The sequence below is a fragment of the Vigna unguiculata genome, chromosome 4 (genome assembly GCF_004118075.2).
Source record: "Vigna unguiculata cultivar IT97K-499-35 chromosome 4, ASM411807v1, whole genome shotgun sequence".
Lineage (NCBI taxonomy): Eukaryota > Viridiplantae > Streptophyta > Magnoliopsida > Fabales > Fabaceae > Vigna > Vigna unguiculata.
Genome location: NC_040282.1, coordinates 4,615,105 through 4,628,519, shown reverse-complemented (window position 1 = coordinate 4,628,519; position 13,415 = coordinate 4,615,105). Strand labels below are relative to the sequence as shown.

General features: G+C 27.2%; 1 protein-coding gene across 1 annotated transcript; it reads left to right on the top strand.

Moving 5' to 3' along the window:
• The first annotated feature begins 6,914 nt into the window (after nucleotides 1-6,914).
• On the top strand, nucleotides 6,915-9,123 carry LOC114181382 (transcription factor PRE5). The gene is made up of 2 exons (XM_028067822.1): nucleotides 6,915-7,654; nucleotides 8,681-9,123. The coding sequence occupies exons 1-2, from the start codon at nucleotides 7,532-7,534 to the stop codon at nucleotides 8,831-8,833; spliced, it is 276 nt and encodes a 91-aa protein (XP_027923623.1). The 5' UTR covers nucleotides 6,915-7,531; the 3' UTR covers nucleotides 8,834-9,123.
• Nucleotides 9,124-13,415: the final 4,292 nt, after the last annotated feature.

Sequence of the window (13,415 nt, the reverse complement as noted above, 5' to 3'; positions counted from 1 at the left end):
GTGTGTGTGTGTGAGAGAGAGAATTAGGTATTAAAATCATGATTACATGTGCCCAAAAAGATGCAGTAATTTTGGGACAAAGGAAGTTTGACCCATCTCTTATGGAAAATGCCAAAAAGATAAGAAAATAAATTGGAGCTTTGGATAGAGTTTATAGAATAGAGGAGTATAATTCAATGTAACTCATTAATTAAGTTTTATTCTCCCTTCTTCTTTTTATAGTCATGGAAACATGGAAAACATTTTACTTAACTAAAGAGAAATAAGGGTATTAACAGTATAACAAGTTCACAATTGATTTTTTTTTATATGAATTGTATTTATTAATATCTAGTTTGGATGTAATGTAGATCTAATAAAATGGATTTCATCTATAATTCAAACTTAGATAATTTGACTAAAATGAATCTTGATTTTAATCCATATTCATTTTAACTGAATTAACTAAATTTGATTTTTTTAATTTAATTTAAAGTGGATTAAAACTATATTGAATTCATTTTGTCAATGATATCAAAATAATATAAGATCAATACAAAATATTTGATCATTAGGTCCATTAGGTGTGTGTTATCTCGATTCGGCTTGACCCTTCAGCTTGGGCTGACTCGGTTCCATCTTAGGTCTTTGTTGACTCGGCTCAACCTTTGGTTAGAGTCGACACAGGACAACCTTCGTTTGGGGACGACTTGGCCTACCTTCGATTGGGACTGATTAGGTTGACCTTTGGCTAGATCCTACTTGGCCGAACTTCGACTAGGACCGACTTAACCAACGATTGGCTAAGACCGACTAGAGTTGATCTTGAGTTGTGATCGATTCAAGCAAATCTTTGGTTGGGACCAACTCAAACGATCTTCAGCCGGTACCAACTCGAGCTAACCTTTAACAAGGGTTGACTCGACTGACCTTCGATTAAGGCTGACTCGTGTTGACCTTCGGCCTGGTCTTCACCCGCCTAGAAATTTCAAAATCTAAAAAATGATGCAATCCAAATCTAATTAGGTGGAGGTGGATTGGATTTAAAATCCAAAAAATTAGGATTTGGAATAAATTCATTTAAATGGACTTAAAACAATATGAACTTAGATTATTATAGATTGGATATCAAAATTTGAATATTTTGCTCACCCTTAGTTTTTTTTTCTCTCTTTGAATAAATCAATTTCTATGGATTCTAATATAATACATTTATTTTATATTATGATTAAATAATTAGAATAAAAATAATTAGAAAGGCTTTATACACAATTTTTACTTGGTTTAGACATTTGGTCATGTTAGTCTCAATTTTGGCATATGTATTATATTATTTATTTTTTATTGTAATGATATTTTAACTCATTTTTTTTATTCACTTTTAATTCACCACTTTAATCATCATTAGATAATCACATCACATCACAAAAAAAATCAAAATAGATTATCTGATAATGATTAAAGTAGTAGATTAAAAGTTAATAAAAAAAAATTAAAATATCCAATAAAATTTTAGAACTTTCAACATTAATTTCGGTACAAGTCATCTAAAAAGTGTTTTAAAAAAATTAAGAAAGTCATACTAATTTTACATTGATTGTTATCTTGGAATTCAAGAAAAATATATTTATTTAATTGATCACCAGAACATTCATGTTCAATAACTATTCTAATATTAAAAAGAAAATACTAAAATTGTTCTCTCTAACAATTTCTTTTCAAATACTCTTTATATTGTCGATTGAAATTGATTAAAAAAAATATAATTGTGTGGTCTCAATTTATATATATTTTTCATGGACAAAAAACATATTAAACGAAACATTTGGGGATACTCATAAGAGAGAGAAAAAAGCTATAAGGAAGATAAGAAGTGAAGAATTTGAATCTAGACATTCTTAGAGTCTTATTTTTTTATTTTTTTATATCTAAATACCTTTCACATAAGTGAACATATATAGTTCATCCATTATCATGTTAATATTCTAGATAACATAAAATCAATTATCTCTTCCAAAAAAAGAACACAATATGACATGTACATATTTATCATCGTAGATTTCGTTCAAATGTTACTTTCAAGTCCGTCAATTGTATATTTAATGACTTTGTATTTTTATTTTGATGAAACTAAATAAATTTAAATCAGTGGAAGAATGTTTGAAAGAGTTTGTTGATAGCATTTTTTTTTAACATTACCACCTTATAAACATATAATAAGAAGGGTTAAATATGTTTTTGGTCTCTCAAGTTTCAGTGAATTTTAGAATTTGTCTCTCTTCGAAACTTTATACCAATTTAGTCTTTCATCTTTAAAAATACTTAGATTTAGTCCTTCTTACCAAATTTTGTTAAGTTTATTTGACATTTTAAACGCATTTTATGATAACATTTGAATTAACATTAAAGTGAAAATGTGTCAAACGGTGTAAACAATCCAAATACTATAATGAGAGATGCACTTGAAAAGTCATATAAACTTAATTAACAAAATTTGGTTTAAAGAACTAAATTCACGTATTTTTAAAGATAAATGACTAAACTGGTCGAAAGTTTTGAAAATAAACTAATCTCAAATTTCTTTGAAAGACAAAAGTCATATTTAATCCTAATAAAAATGAAATAAAAACCGTATTTCATTTTAATTGCAACACACGTCCTAAAGCACTTCTAACCCATATTCACCCGTTGAATAAAGAAGAAGAAGAAATTACTATAATTAGATTTGCGAAATGATAAAAAGCCCTTAAGCGTGGCATTAATCAACTAATCACACTTTTGATTGGGTTTGAAGTTGATGTAAAGGAGATTTCCCTGGATATTAAAGTAATCTAATCACGGAACTACGCATGCATTAATTAGGAACATAAAAAGTAGGTTAATTAATTATTTTATTTTCCCCTTGTTTACTTTATGAACTTTTGATTGTTTGTTTTAATTTTTTTGATGATGATGAATTCCAACAGAATTCTAACTTCCAACTTCTTGTCGGGTTGAGAGATAAGTGTACACATTGTCATGTCATGCATTGGTTCCTTTTTGACCGTAAAAGGTGAAAAGTGATGATGTGAAATATTTTACTTGGACACACCTAAAGGGGAATATGCCCTCTTAAATAACGTTTGTTTGGTATGAAAACACAGTTTGGTATCTCCAACAATCATGGTCCACCTCTTTCTCCCTTCGATAAAGCCAATAGTGACACTACCTTTTTTCTCTTTAAAACATAGAAAAAATGCATGTGAAATCAACAATCACTTAACTTCACTATTTCTTTTATCATCAATTTATTATTTTCATTTTCTAAGGTCAGGGATGTTTATACATATCTAACATATCTTCTCATATTAACTTTAAAAAAAATTGAAGAAGACTTTATAATAAATTATATGATACATTTAAATTTTGACTAAAATTTAATTTTTGTGATTCTTATTTCACTACAACATTTTGTAGTTTAGACCACACTAAATTATACAACGGTTAAATAAATACGACATAAACATATAATATATAATAATATCGTATAAATATCATGAAAGTTCATGATTATATAATTGTCACTTTAAATCATGTGGATAAAACCAATAGAAAGATGGTCTAAAAATATAGGTGAGGTTTAAAATTAACTTGAAAAATTATTGTCTATTGTGAAAATTTTAAGCAACAATTTTAAAAGTATTGTTGTACTAAAAACGTTATTTATTATCTATAACTACACTCACCTATACCATGCCTAAAAAACTATGATCTAAAATTTAGACAACAGTTTTTATAATTTAGATCATAATTTTATACCATTTTCTAAAGTGATTTTGGTTATAATGTTTCATATTAAGAAATAAGTTTAAGTTTAACTTCTTTAAAAAAGTTAATTTCTGATGTGTAAATTATTTTTCATTATATATTATAATTCGATTTTATTTGTAGTTAATTAATGTGAAATCTTAATTAAATAACATAATTAAAATCTAAATTTATTAGGCTAAACACATTTAGATGCTAAGTAGAAATAATCAAGTTGCTGACTGAATGTAAGTTAGGTATATGTTTGTATGAGATTCATGATCATGTAATCATGAGTATACAATATAATTTAAATGTGAATAAATTAGTCATATTTGAAGCTTCAATCATGAAGATAATAGGGATGCTACAAAAACATCTAGTCATTTGTTTTTATCTCTCCTCTTAAAATAAAATTATTTAATTTAATATTTAATATTGATAGATGAAACCCCAAAAATTGATAGAACAATAAAATTTCTATTTAACTAATGTGAAGATTATGCAATTGAATAAATGTCTCATAATCCAATTAAGGTTGCGTGAATGATTGGAAAAATGAATTATATGAGATAGAATGCTCTGGTTATCATGTTTAGTCAAGATATTTAGGGAATTTCTAATCTAAATTAGAAGTTAATTTGATAATTTATTTAATATTTTTATTAGATTTACCAAACTATTTATTATTTAGTCATTATTGAATCACTCAAAAAATCTCTAATTACTCTAAATTTCATATGAGATGTTCTCATTATGAATGAGTAAGTTGAAAATTGATAAAATATAATTTAAACTTAAATATTTTTATCTGAAGAATTTAATCTGTGTATACAAATAACCCCCTTCCGTAGCACCTATATTGACCAAAAAAACAGGAAAACCTAAATAAACATTCTCTATTTTAAGAAGTAATTAATAAATATTTAATATAATTAAATTTAAATATTTCAACAAGCGTCATGAATAAATTAAATCATTTCTGCATTATTAAACTTTCCTAAACGTATAATTCAATATAAACTAAGTGACAAGTTACATGTCCAAATAATTAATTCAATTTGAACAGGAAATGTTAATTAATCTACAATTAACAAATTATCATCTAAACCTAGCTACACATATATATAATTTGTTATTGTAGGTCGGTCATATTTTGATCATAATTTTTGCTATACAATAATTAAAGATTTCACTGAGTTTGGACTCAACATCAAACACCTTATGATTGCAATAGCATCTATGCTCCATGACTGCGCCATATCAAATATTTCATGTCTCACATGCATAATCCTAGATCTCATCATGATAAAAAATAAATAAATAAAATTCAAACAGCACAAAAATTCATTATTTCTAAAAAAGAAAAATAATTTAATTACCCTTTTGATCTCATAGTTACAATAATTTTTTCTTACATTCTTATCATCCGAAACATTGTCGATCGTATCGTAATTGTCAATTTTCAAACTTCCTTAATTACGGCTTAACACATTGTGATACCGTTTGTGATAAACATGGATCGAATGAATTCTATCATTTTAGAGCAAGAAATTATAACAATAGAACCAAAATATGATGTATTAAAGTACATATATATAGAGAGAGAGACAAAAAGAGAAATTACATTTAAATGATTAAACAAGTTAGATCGTAGGTTAATTAATTAATTCAACAAAATTAATAATCTCTTTGAACACACCGTTATGTAAGGCGACTTGGACCTAGGTTGATTAATAATTTAATATAGTAGGTAGGAAACATTAGTTATGGCCATTTTATTCTCTATGGCCCTCACTTTGGATATGGGAGTTGAGGGTAGGAAATAAAGTTAATTGAGTTTGATTAAGTAGGGATCAAAAGGACTTAATTACTTACCTAAATTATATATAATATACTTAATAAACTCAATCTAAGACAATTAGAATTATATATATAAAGACTTTTAGGATAGATTAAATTCATTCTAAATTGATTTTATCTCTGTTCGATGTTCGACTTTCGATAATTTTTTATAGGGTTAAATATGTTTTTTGTCCTTTAACTTTCAGTAAATTTTGAATTAGTCAATTTTGAAACTTTAGACCAATTTAGTATTTCATCTTTCAAAATACGTGATTTAGTCCTTTTAATCAAATTTTGTTAAGTTTATTTGATGTTTCGTACGTATTTCAGGATTGTATTTGAGTTGTTTATACTGTTTGACACATTTTTGCTTTAATGTTAAGTCAAATACTATTATGAAACACGTTTGAAATGTAAAATAAACTTAATAAAATTTGATTAAAAGAACTAAATCTACGTATTTCGAAAGGTGAAAGATTAAATTGGTCTAAAATTTTGAAATAGACTAATTTCAGAATTTACTGATATTATTCGATGTGGAACTTTTAAATGGTAATTTATGTGTTAATGTAAGGTTGTTGTAAGGTTTGGAGTAAGAAGAAAGATTGTTGTGGGTATTGGTACACAACAGAGACAGGAGGATTAACAAAGGAAGAGGTCCCCTCAAGTGTGCAAGAGGGGTCTCCAATATGTGTAGCTGCACGTGGTGGTGCTTGATAAAAGTGTGAAATTCCCAATCTCTGCTTGATTTGGGAAACCTCTTTTCCTTCATTATATAGGTACTGGGTCTCAAGATACATGCCACGTGGCATGTCTCGTGAGCCATGGAAATGACATGTGATCACTTTCATGCCCTCCCTCTCCATGTCTCGGCCCTAGCTACCTTCCCCTCACGTAGTTCTGTTCTGTCCTTCCAACACTAATTAATCACTCACTTGGGTTAAAGATTAAGATGGTGATTAAGGAGATTAATTAATTAATTAAGATGAGTTTTTGTTTGAATGAACATGGGGGGTGTTGACCAATTGTTGCATGCCATGTGGGAAAGTGAAGCCTGAAACATTGGAGCGATGAGTGTTGAAGATGGTAGAGGTTTAGGGGTACAATTACTTTGAACTGTGTGATTAGCAACCCCAATTTTACAGGGTAACCCTTCAATTGTAGAGGATCAGTTTCCTATGATCACATGGTCCTGCTTATAGAGACATGTACATTATGGCCCACTTTGTTAGATTAAAAACAAACACACTCTTCTTAACCCACTTGAACCTCAACCCCAATATGGGAACACACACAGAAGAAGAAACCTAATCTCTCTCTCTCTCTCTCTCTCTCTCTCTCTTTTCTCTCTTACTCTTCATTTTAATTAAACACCAAGTTTTTTGACACTGCCTTCCCAATGCAATTGTTTTCTTCTCATCCAACATCACTGTCTATCTATGTTATTGTACACTTTCTCTCTCTCTTTCTTTCTTTATTTCTTTCTCCATCTTTCACTCTTTCTTTGTGTGTGGTCCTTTGATTTTCCTTCTCTTTATATCCCTCTTATCACTTTCTCCATTTCTGCATCCCTAGCCTTGTATCCCAACACTACTATATCATAGCCTTTCTCCCCCCCTCTCCATATTATATAGCTTGTCTTTTATTTGTTACCCTCCATACCAAACCAAACCAAAACCATTTTCAATCTTTTTTTTCTCTATTCCCTCTCCCACCTTCTTCATCATCATCTTCTCTACTTTCTCTCTTCACTTCTACCTACTTTGCATACTAATAAACTCAACCGAAACCTACATATACCACCAAGTCCTCATAATTAAGTACTAGACAATTATATTTCACCAATTAAGCACTATCTACCTATATTATATATATATATATATATACATAGAGAAAGAGAGAGAGAGAGAAAAAAAAAAACATGTCTAGCAGAAGGTCAAGGCAACAATCTGCATCAACGAGGATCTCAGATGACCAAATCATCGACCTTGTTTCCAAGTTGCGTCAACTTGTTCCTGAGATTCGTGATAGACGCTCTGATAAGGTATTTCAGAATATCCTCCTTTTTTCTCTTTTATCTCTTTTATCTCTCTCTCTCTAGGTCTCTGTCTATCAGAATTATCTTTCGGTTATATTTCAAAATATTGCACTCAAATTTACTAGCTATATGATACTATTCATCAAGATATTCACAATATTATCATTTAAGAGCTTTCACTTTCGTGAACATTGTTTAGGCCTTATATAAGTAAATAGTTTGAACAATGGCTATCGTGTACGTGTAAAGTACTGTTTTTACAATGAAGAGAGAGGTAAAAAGAGGATGAAAAAGATGTCGTAAAAAGTGCTAACTAAATAAATAAATAAATAATATATAACTACATTATACATAGTTTCACGTGGCCTGAAGCAGCTATGTATGTGCACATATAATTATATATATAGATGATGAAGCCACTAGAATGGTATTTTGCCAGGTTTTGTTTGTTGCTATGTGACATGTTCTGGAGTCTCGATGCCATATTACTCGGGTAAAACATGTAATATATATAAATATATATATATATATATATATATATATAATGATAATTTCAAGTGGTCAAAGAATATAGTCAGAAATTGACCATATATTAGGGGAAAAGTTACCAACAGCTCCGAATCTTATGCAGATCCCTAGAATCGTCAAAGGGTTCACATTGACTCGATCGTACAAATATACATGTATAGTTTTGAAAATATATAACTGTTAAAGATTAATAACAGTAACACAGAACCCCAGAAAGAAAGGGACTTCAAAAAGAAAAAAGGTCTGTGCAGTGTAACAATCATGTGGTTAATTTGGACCAATTCGTGAAACGAAGGTTCCTGTATGGTCTCTGAATAGGATTGCATCGTACATAAAGATACATATCATTCACACTCAACACAAAAAAGAAAGAAAAAAAAAGAAATTACATAAGAAAGTGTTGTTATCTTTGAGAAATGTGATTAAAGTATGTTTTAGCCATGTGTTAAGATAATGATAATGTTTAATGATAGAGAGAAAAGAAAGTGACTTATGGTTTTGCAGGTATCAGCATCTAAGGTCCTACAAGAGACCTGTAACTACATCAGAAGTTTACACAGAGAAGTGGATGACTTGAGTGAAAGACTGTCTCAGTTGTTGGCCACAATTGATGCTGATAGTCCTGAAGCTGCTATAATTAGGAGCCTGATTAACTAGTAATAATCATGATTAATAAGCAAGTCTCATCATCTAATTTTCCTATATTCAAGGAGATATATATCATATGTAAGAGTGTATTAGTTTCTTCTTCTTCTTCTTCTTAGGTGCCATAGAGTGCAGTTTGAGTTGCGTCCTTCCAATATTATATATATAGTATATGGCAGGATTTTGGTGCACTTGTAATTTAAAGGTTTTTGTAATAATCAAAATTAAGGACTCTGTATTATGGCTATATAGTGCTATATATTAATATATGCATGCCACATTTATAGATGTTGTTAAATTTATTTCAGTCTTTTTCTTTATTTTATTTTATATGTAAGAACTTGGCTTTATATTCAACCTAATGACGTCGTGTGATATTTATGTGTCTCACATAATCTAGACAGTGAAATCAGGTTGTTATTATTATTATTAATATGTGAGAGTTTTTTTGTTTGTTCTTGGATATTTTAATTAACAGTTAGAGCTCGAGACTAATATTTTCTTAAACAAATGCTAAGCTGAGTTAAAAAGAGAAAAAAGAAGTTATTAAGATGTGAGAAACTATCTTCTTTTAATCATTTTTCATGTGCCATTTCATTAAATAATTAATGAGTTATTTAGTAAAATTACTCGGCATACACCATCAAGAGTATTTATTTATTTATTTTTACATTAATGTCAATCAAGAAATATCATACCTATAATATTTTTAAAGTAATTGTTATAAAAATTAATAAACTTTAATATACACATTAATTAAGTAGGTTTTATCCTTTGTCGAATTTATTATCATTAAGAAATAAATTTTAAATTTAATTCAATATCAATAAATTGAACATATCACACAACAGATAACTTTTGTAATTTGTTGAACTTATTTCTAATCCATGTGTGATCTCTGACTATTAGGTCTAACTTAGGGTTACGCTTTGATCAGGGTTATACTTTGATGACTTATTATGATATATAAGTGGAGGTTATGTTGATTTTTTTTTTTTTTTGTAAAAAATGTTAGTTAATGGAGGATTTATATATATAGATATAAGATGAAGGTTATGCATAGAAATGTGATTAGTTGAAGTTTGTCGGCAAAGTTAAGTTCAAGTTTGTAGAATATGACAATATTAAAAACAAGTTCAGAGTGCAAGAGTTTGACATGAAAGTGATTTGATCAAAATGTTGGATAGTTGGCTATATAATAGAAAGAGATACCTGAATTTTGTATTCAGAAAGTGACAACAAGCGAAGACACAAACCCAAAAGTGTCTTGGTTTTATGAGTTAAAGGTTAAACAAGTGGTTACTCAAGGAAGCGTGCTCAAGTTTACTTTTGCCTATAATTAACATGCTTTTGGATAGTATTATACAAATCATAGTTTTGTACAAAAAACTTTATGCGTGTTAATTAATTGTTAATTTTCTTTAATTAGACATGTTGAGTACCACACTAAGTTTTGTTTAATCTGTACACTTATCAACTTGTCTCTTTCTCTTTGTTCTAAGACTAACCTTATAGCATTATTATGTCCTTTTCTTAATTAAGGATTTGCACTTTTTGTCGTTGCTTCTTCTTGCTCAAACTCTTTAGGAAGTGCTAACAGTGGAACACTCAATTTCTGTTTGCTTTAACTTATTCTGAATCATAGTTGTTTTAAAAAACTTTCAAAAACTAATTACCGTTTATTATTTCTTCAAATTTAATGTTTTTAAGCAAGCATGCATCGATTAATGAAGTGTATTGGTGAATCTTTAAGGATGTGAAAGAAAATAAATATGAGCCTCAAAATATCTTAATTTAAGTTCATATAATTGTGCTTAATGACGGTGAAAGAGTTGATTACGTCTATTTTTTGACCAAAAAAAAACTCTGAAATTAGTTTTATGTTTTAAGTTTAATTTAATTAGTTAAAAGTTTCACATCAATTATGCATAAAATCAATTACTAGCATGTCAATGTGGAGATAATTTTTATGATATAAATGGATTTTATGAAAATGAATTAAACTTCCAAATTTATTTTAATAAAATTTGTTGAAATGTTAGATTTAAAATTTCATCGATTATTATTAAGAAATTGATTATATATCTAACTCAACTCTACAAAAGTAACATGTAAAATAAACTTTGCATCTATTCATATATATATATATATATATATATATATATATATATATATATATATATTAAATTGGTCTTATTACTACTAAAAAATTTTGTATTACATAGAATTTTGCTTGCAAATTTATTAAAAAAATTGTAAGAAAATTATTTTTGTCTGTTATTTTTTCTAAGAATCTTAATTGGTATATAATTCCTTTGTGGATAATAATTTCCTATAAAATTATAAAATTCGTAAGTATTATTTATAAAATTTGTTATGAAAAGTGTTTTATACAAAATATTTTACAAAAAAATTGACAGTAATTTTCTGTAATTTTTTTTCATAACAATTTATAAGTATTTCCTACAAAAAAGAAATTCAGAACAAAATTGACAAGAAATATGAGTTTTTTTTAGTAGTGTATCACTAGTGAATATTATAAGACTTTCAACACAACTCTCTCATGCTGATGCATGTACATCTTGAGTGTGAAACTAAATATTAATAGGTGATTCAATAGCAATCCAACTACGATGAAACAATAGACTCAACACATAACGAACTTCGTTAGGATAGACTCTTAACTCATAACAATGATACCACTTAAGAAGTAAATTTTAAGCCTTACTTAATCTTACAAAATTAACTTGTAAAATAAGATTTGCACCCACTTATATATTCTAAATTGATCTTATCACTGTTATATATTCTAAATTGATCTTATCACTAGTCATAACCATTATCAAGATCATTATTATAATATACACAAAATATTTAATCTTATACAAAATGTACACAAGAAAATACATTAAAAATTTCACATTAATTAAAAAATTGATTTACGACATATAAATATATAAATAAGGGTTGAATTTGATTTTAGTCACTTAAGTTTGAATTAAAATTTGGAATTAGTCTTTTTTTGAAACTTTGACTCAATTTAGTCCCATAATTTTAGAGATACATGAATTTAGTCATTTTAACTAAATTTTCATAAGTTTATTTGACCTTTTAAGTACATTTCATGATAGCATTTTATCTTTCATTTCAATATTAACTCAAATACTATCCTAAAATGCGTTTGAAATGTCAAATAAACTTAAAAAATTGGTTAAAAAAATAAATCCATGCATTTTTAGATATGGAAGATTAAATTGGTTCAAGTTAAGAGAAAACTAATTCCATTTTTTATTAAAAATTAAGAGATAAAAATATATTTATTCGTGTAAATATTTTATTTTAAACTCACCTTCTATTAATAATTATAAAAATTTAACAAATGATATCTCAATTGCTATTTTGATGTGAGAAATACATTTTCATTGACAAGGTTAAAAAATGATGGCATCAATCAATCAAACTAGAAATATTTCCCCAATGTGTGGATTATGCAGCATGACTTTATATGTAAACAAATTTGGAAAACGCATCACTTTTTTTCCTTATGTGGCGGCAATAGACATTCATGTATCTTTTCAATGATTTTAATGGCCACAATCACTCTCATATTTTATTTATAAGAAAGGTACTTAGAGAAAAAAAAAAGTCTCTGTTATTTTTATGCGTTTTTTAAGAATAAAAATATTAGGGATTCAATATCAATTAACCACAGACAATCTTTTCTAATAAGATATTGATATATCTTTTAAAATGAGTTTCATGATCATAAATAGTCTCATTTTTATTTTTTAAAAGTACTTAATTAAATTGAAGTTATAATCGAATTTATAATAGAAAAAAGATTTAGTTTCTCCCTTTTCTATGTATTTTTTTTAAGTTTAAAGATTATAGATTTAATATTTACTAAAAAAGACACTACATTAACTCAAAAATTATAATACAGTGTGTTTGTAAGAAAATTTTATTGTATTATATAAAATACGGACTTGATCATATTTCAGTTTAATAACTTGATTATTTTTAGGTACCTAAAATATTGTATGCTGAATTCTAAATACTGAGATATCAAAATATAGATATTATGTAAGACAATTAAGTAAATAAGTAAATCGATATATTCTATTTTAGAGAGATTATAATTTACAATTCGAATTATTAAATTAGTAGAATTAAATAATTTCTTTTAGAATACTTTTATATTATCAAAATTTAATAAAAGTAGTATTTACAAAACTCTATCCGATATCAAAAGAGATAAATTTACACGAATATAACTTTGATCAAATTGTGTATTTAGGGTTAGTTTAAGGTTCAAACACGTAAAATATTTATTTTAAATATTTGGAAAAAAAATCTCAAATTCTTTTTATTTAGTATTGACCTTTAAAAAAAGGTTAAATATGTTTTTTATCCCTTAACTTTCAGTGAATTTCGAAATTAGTCCATTTCGAAATTTTAGAACAATTTAGTCTTTCATCTTTCGAAATACATGGATTTAGCACTTTTAATCAAATATTTTTAAGTTTATTTGACATTTCAAGCGCGTTTCATAATAGTATTTGACTTAACATTAAAGTAAAAATGTGTCGAACAG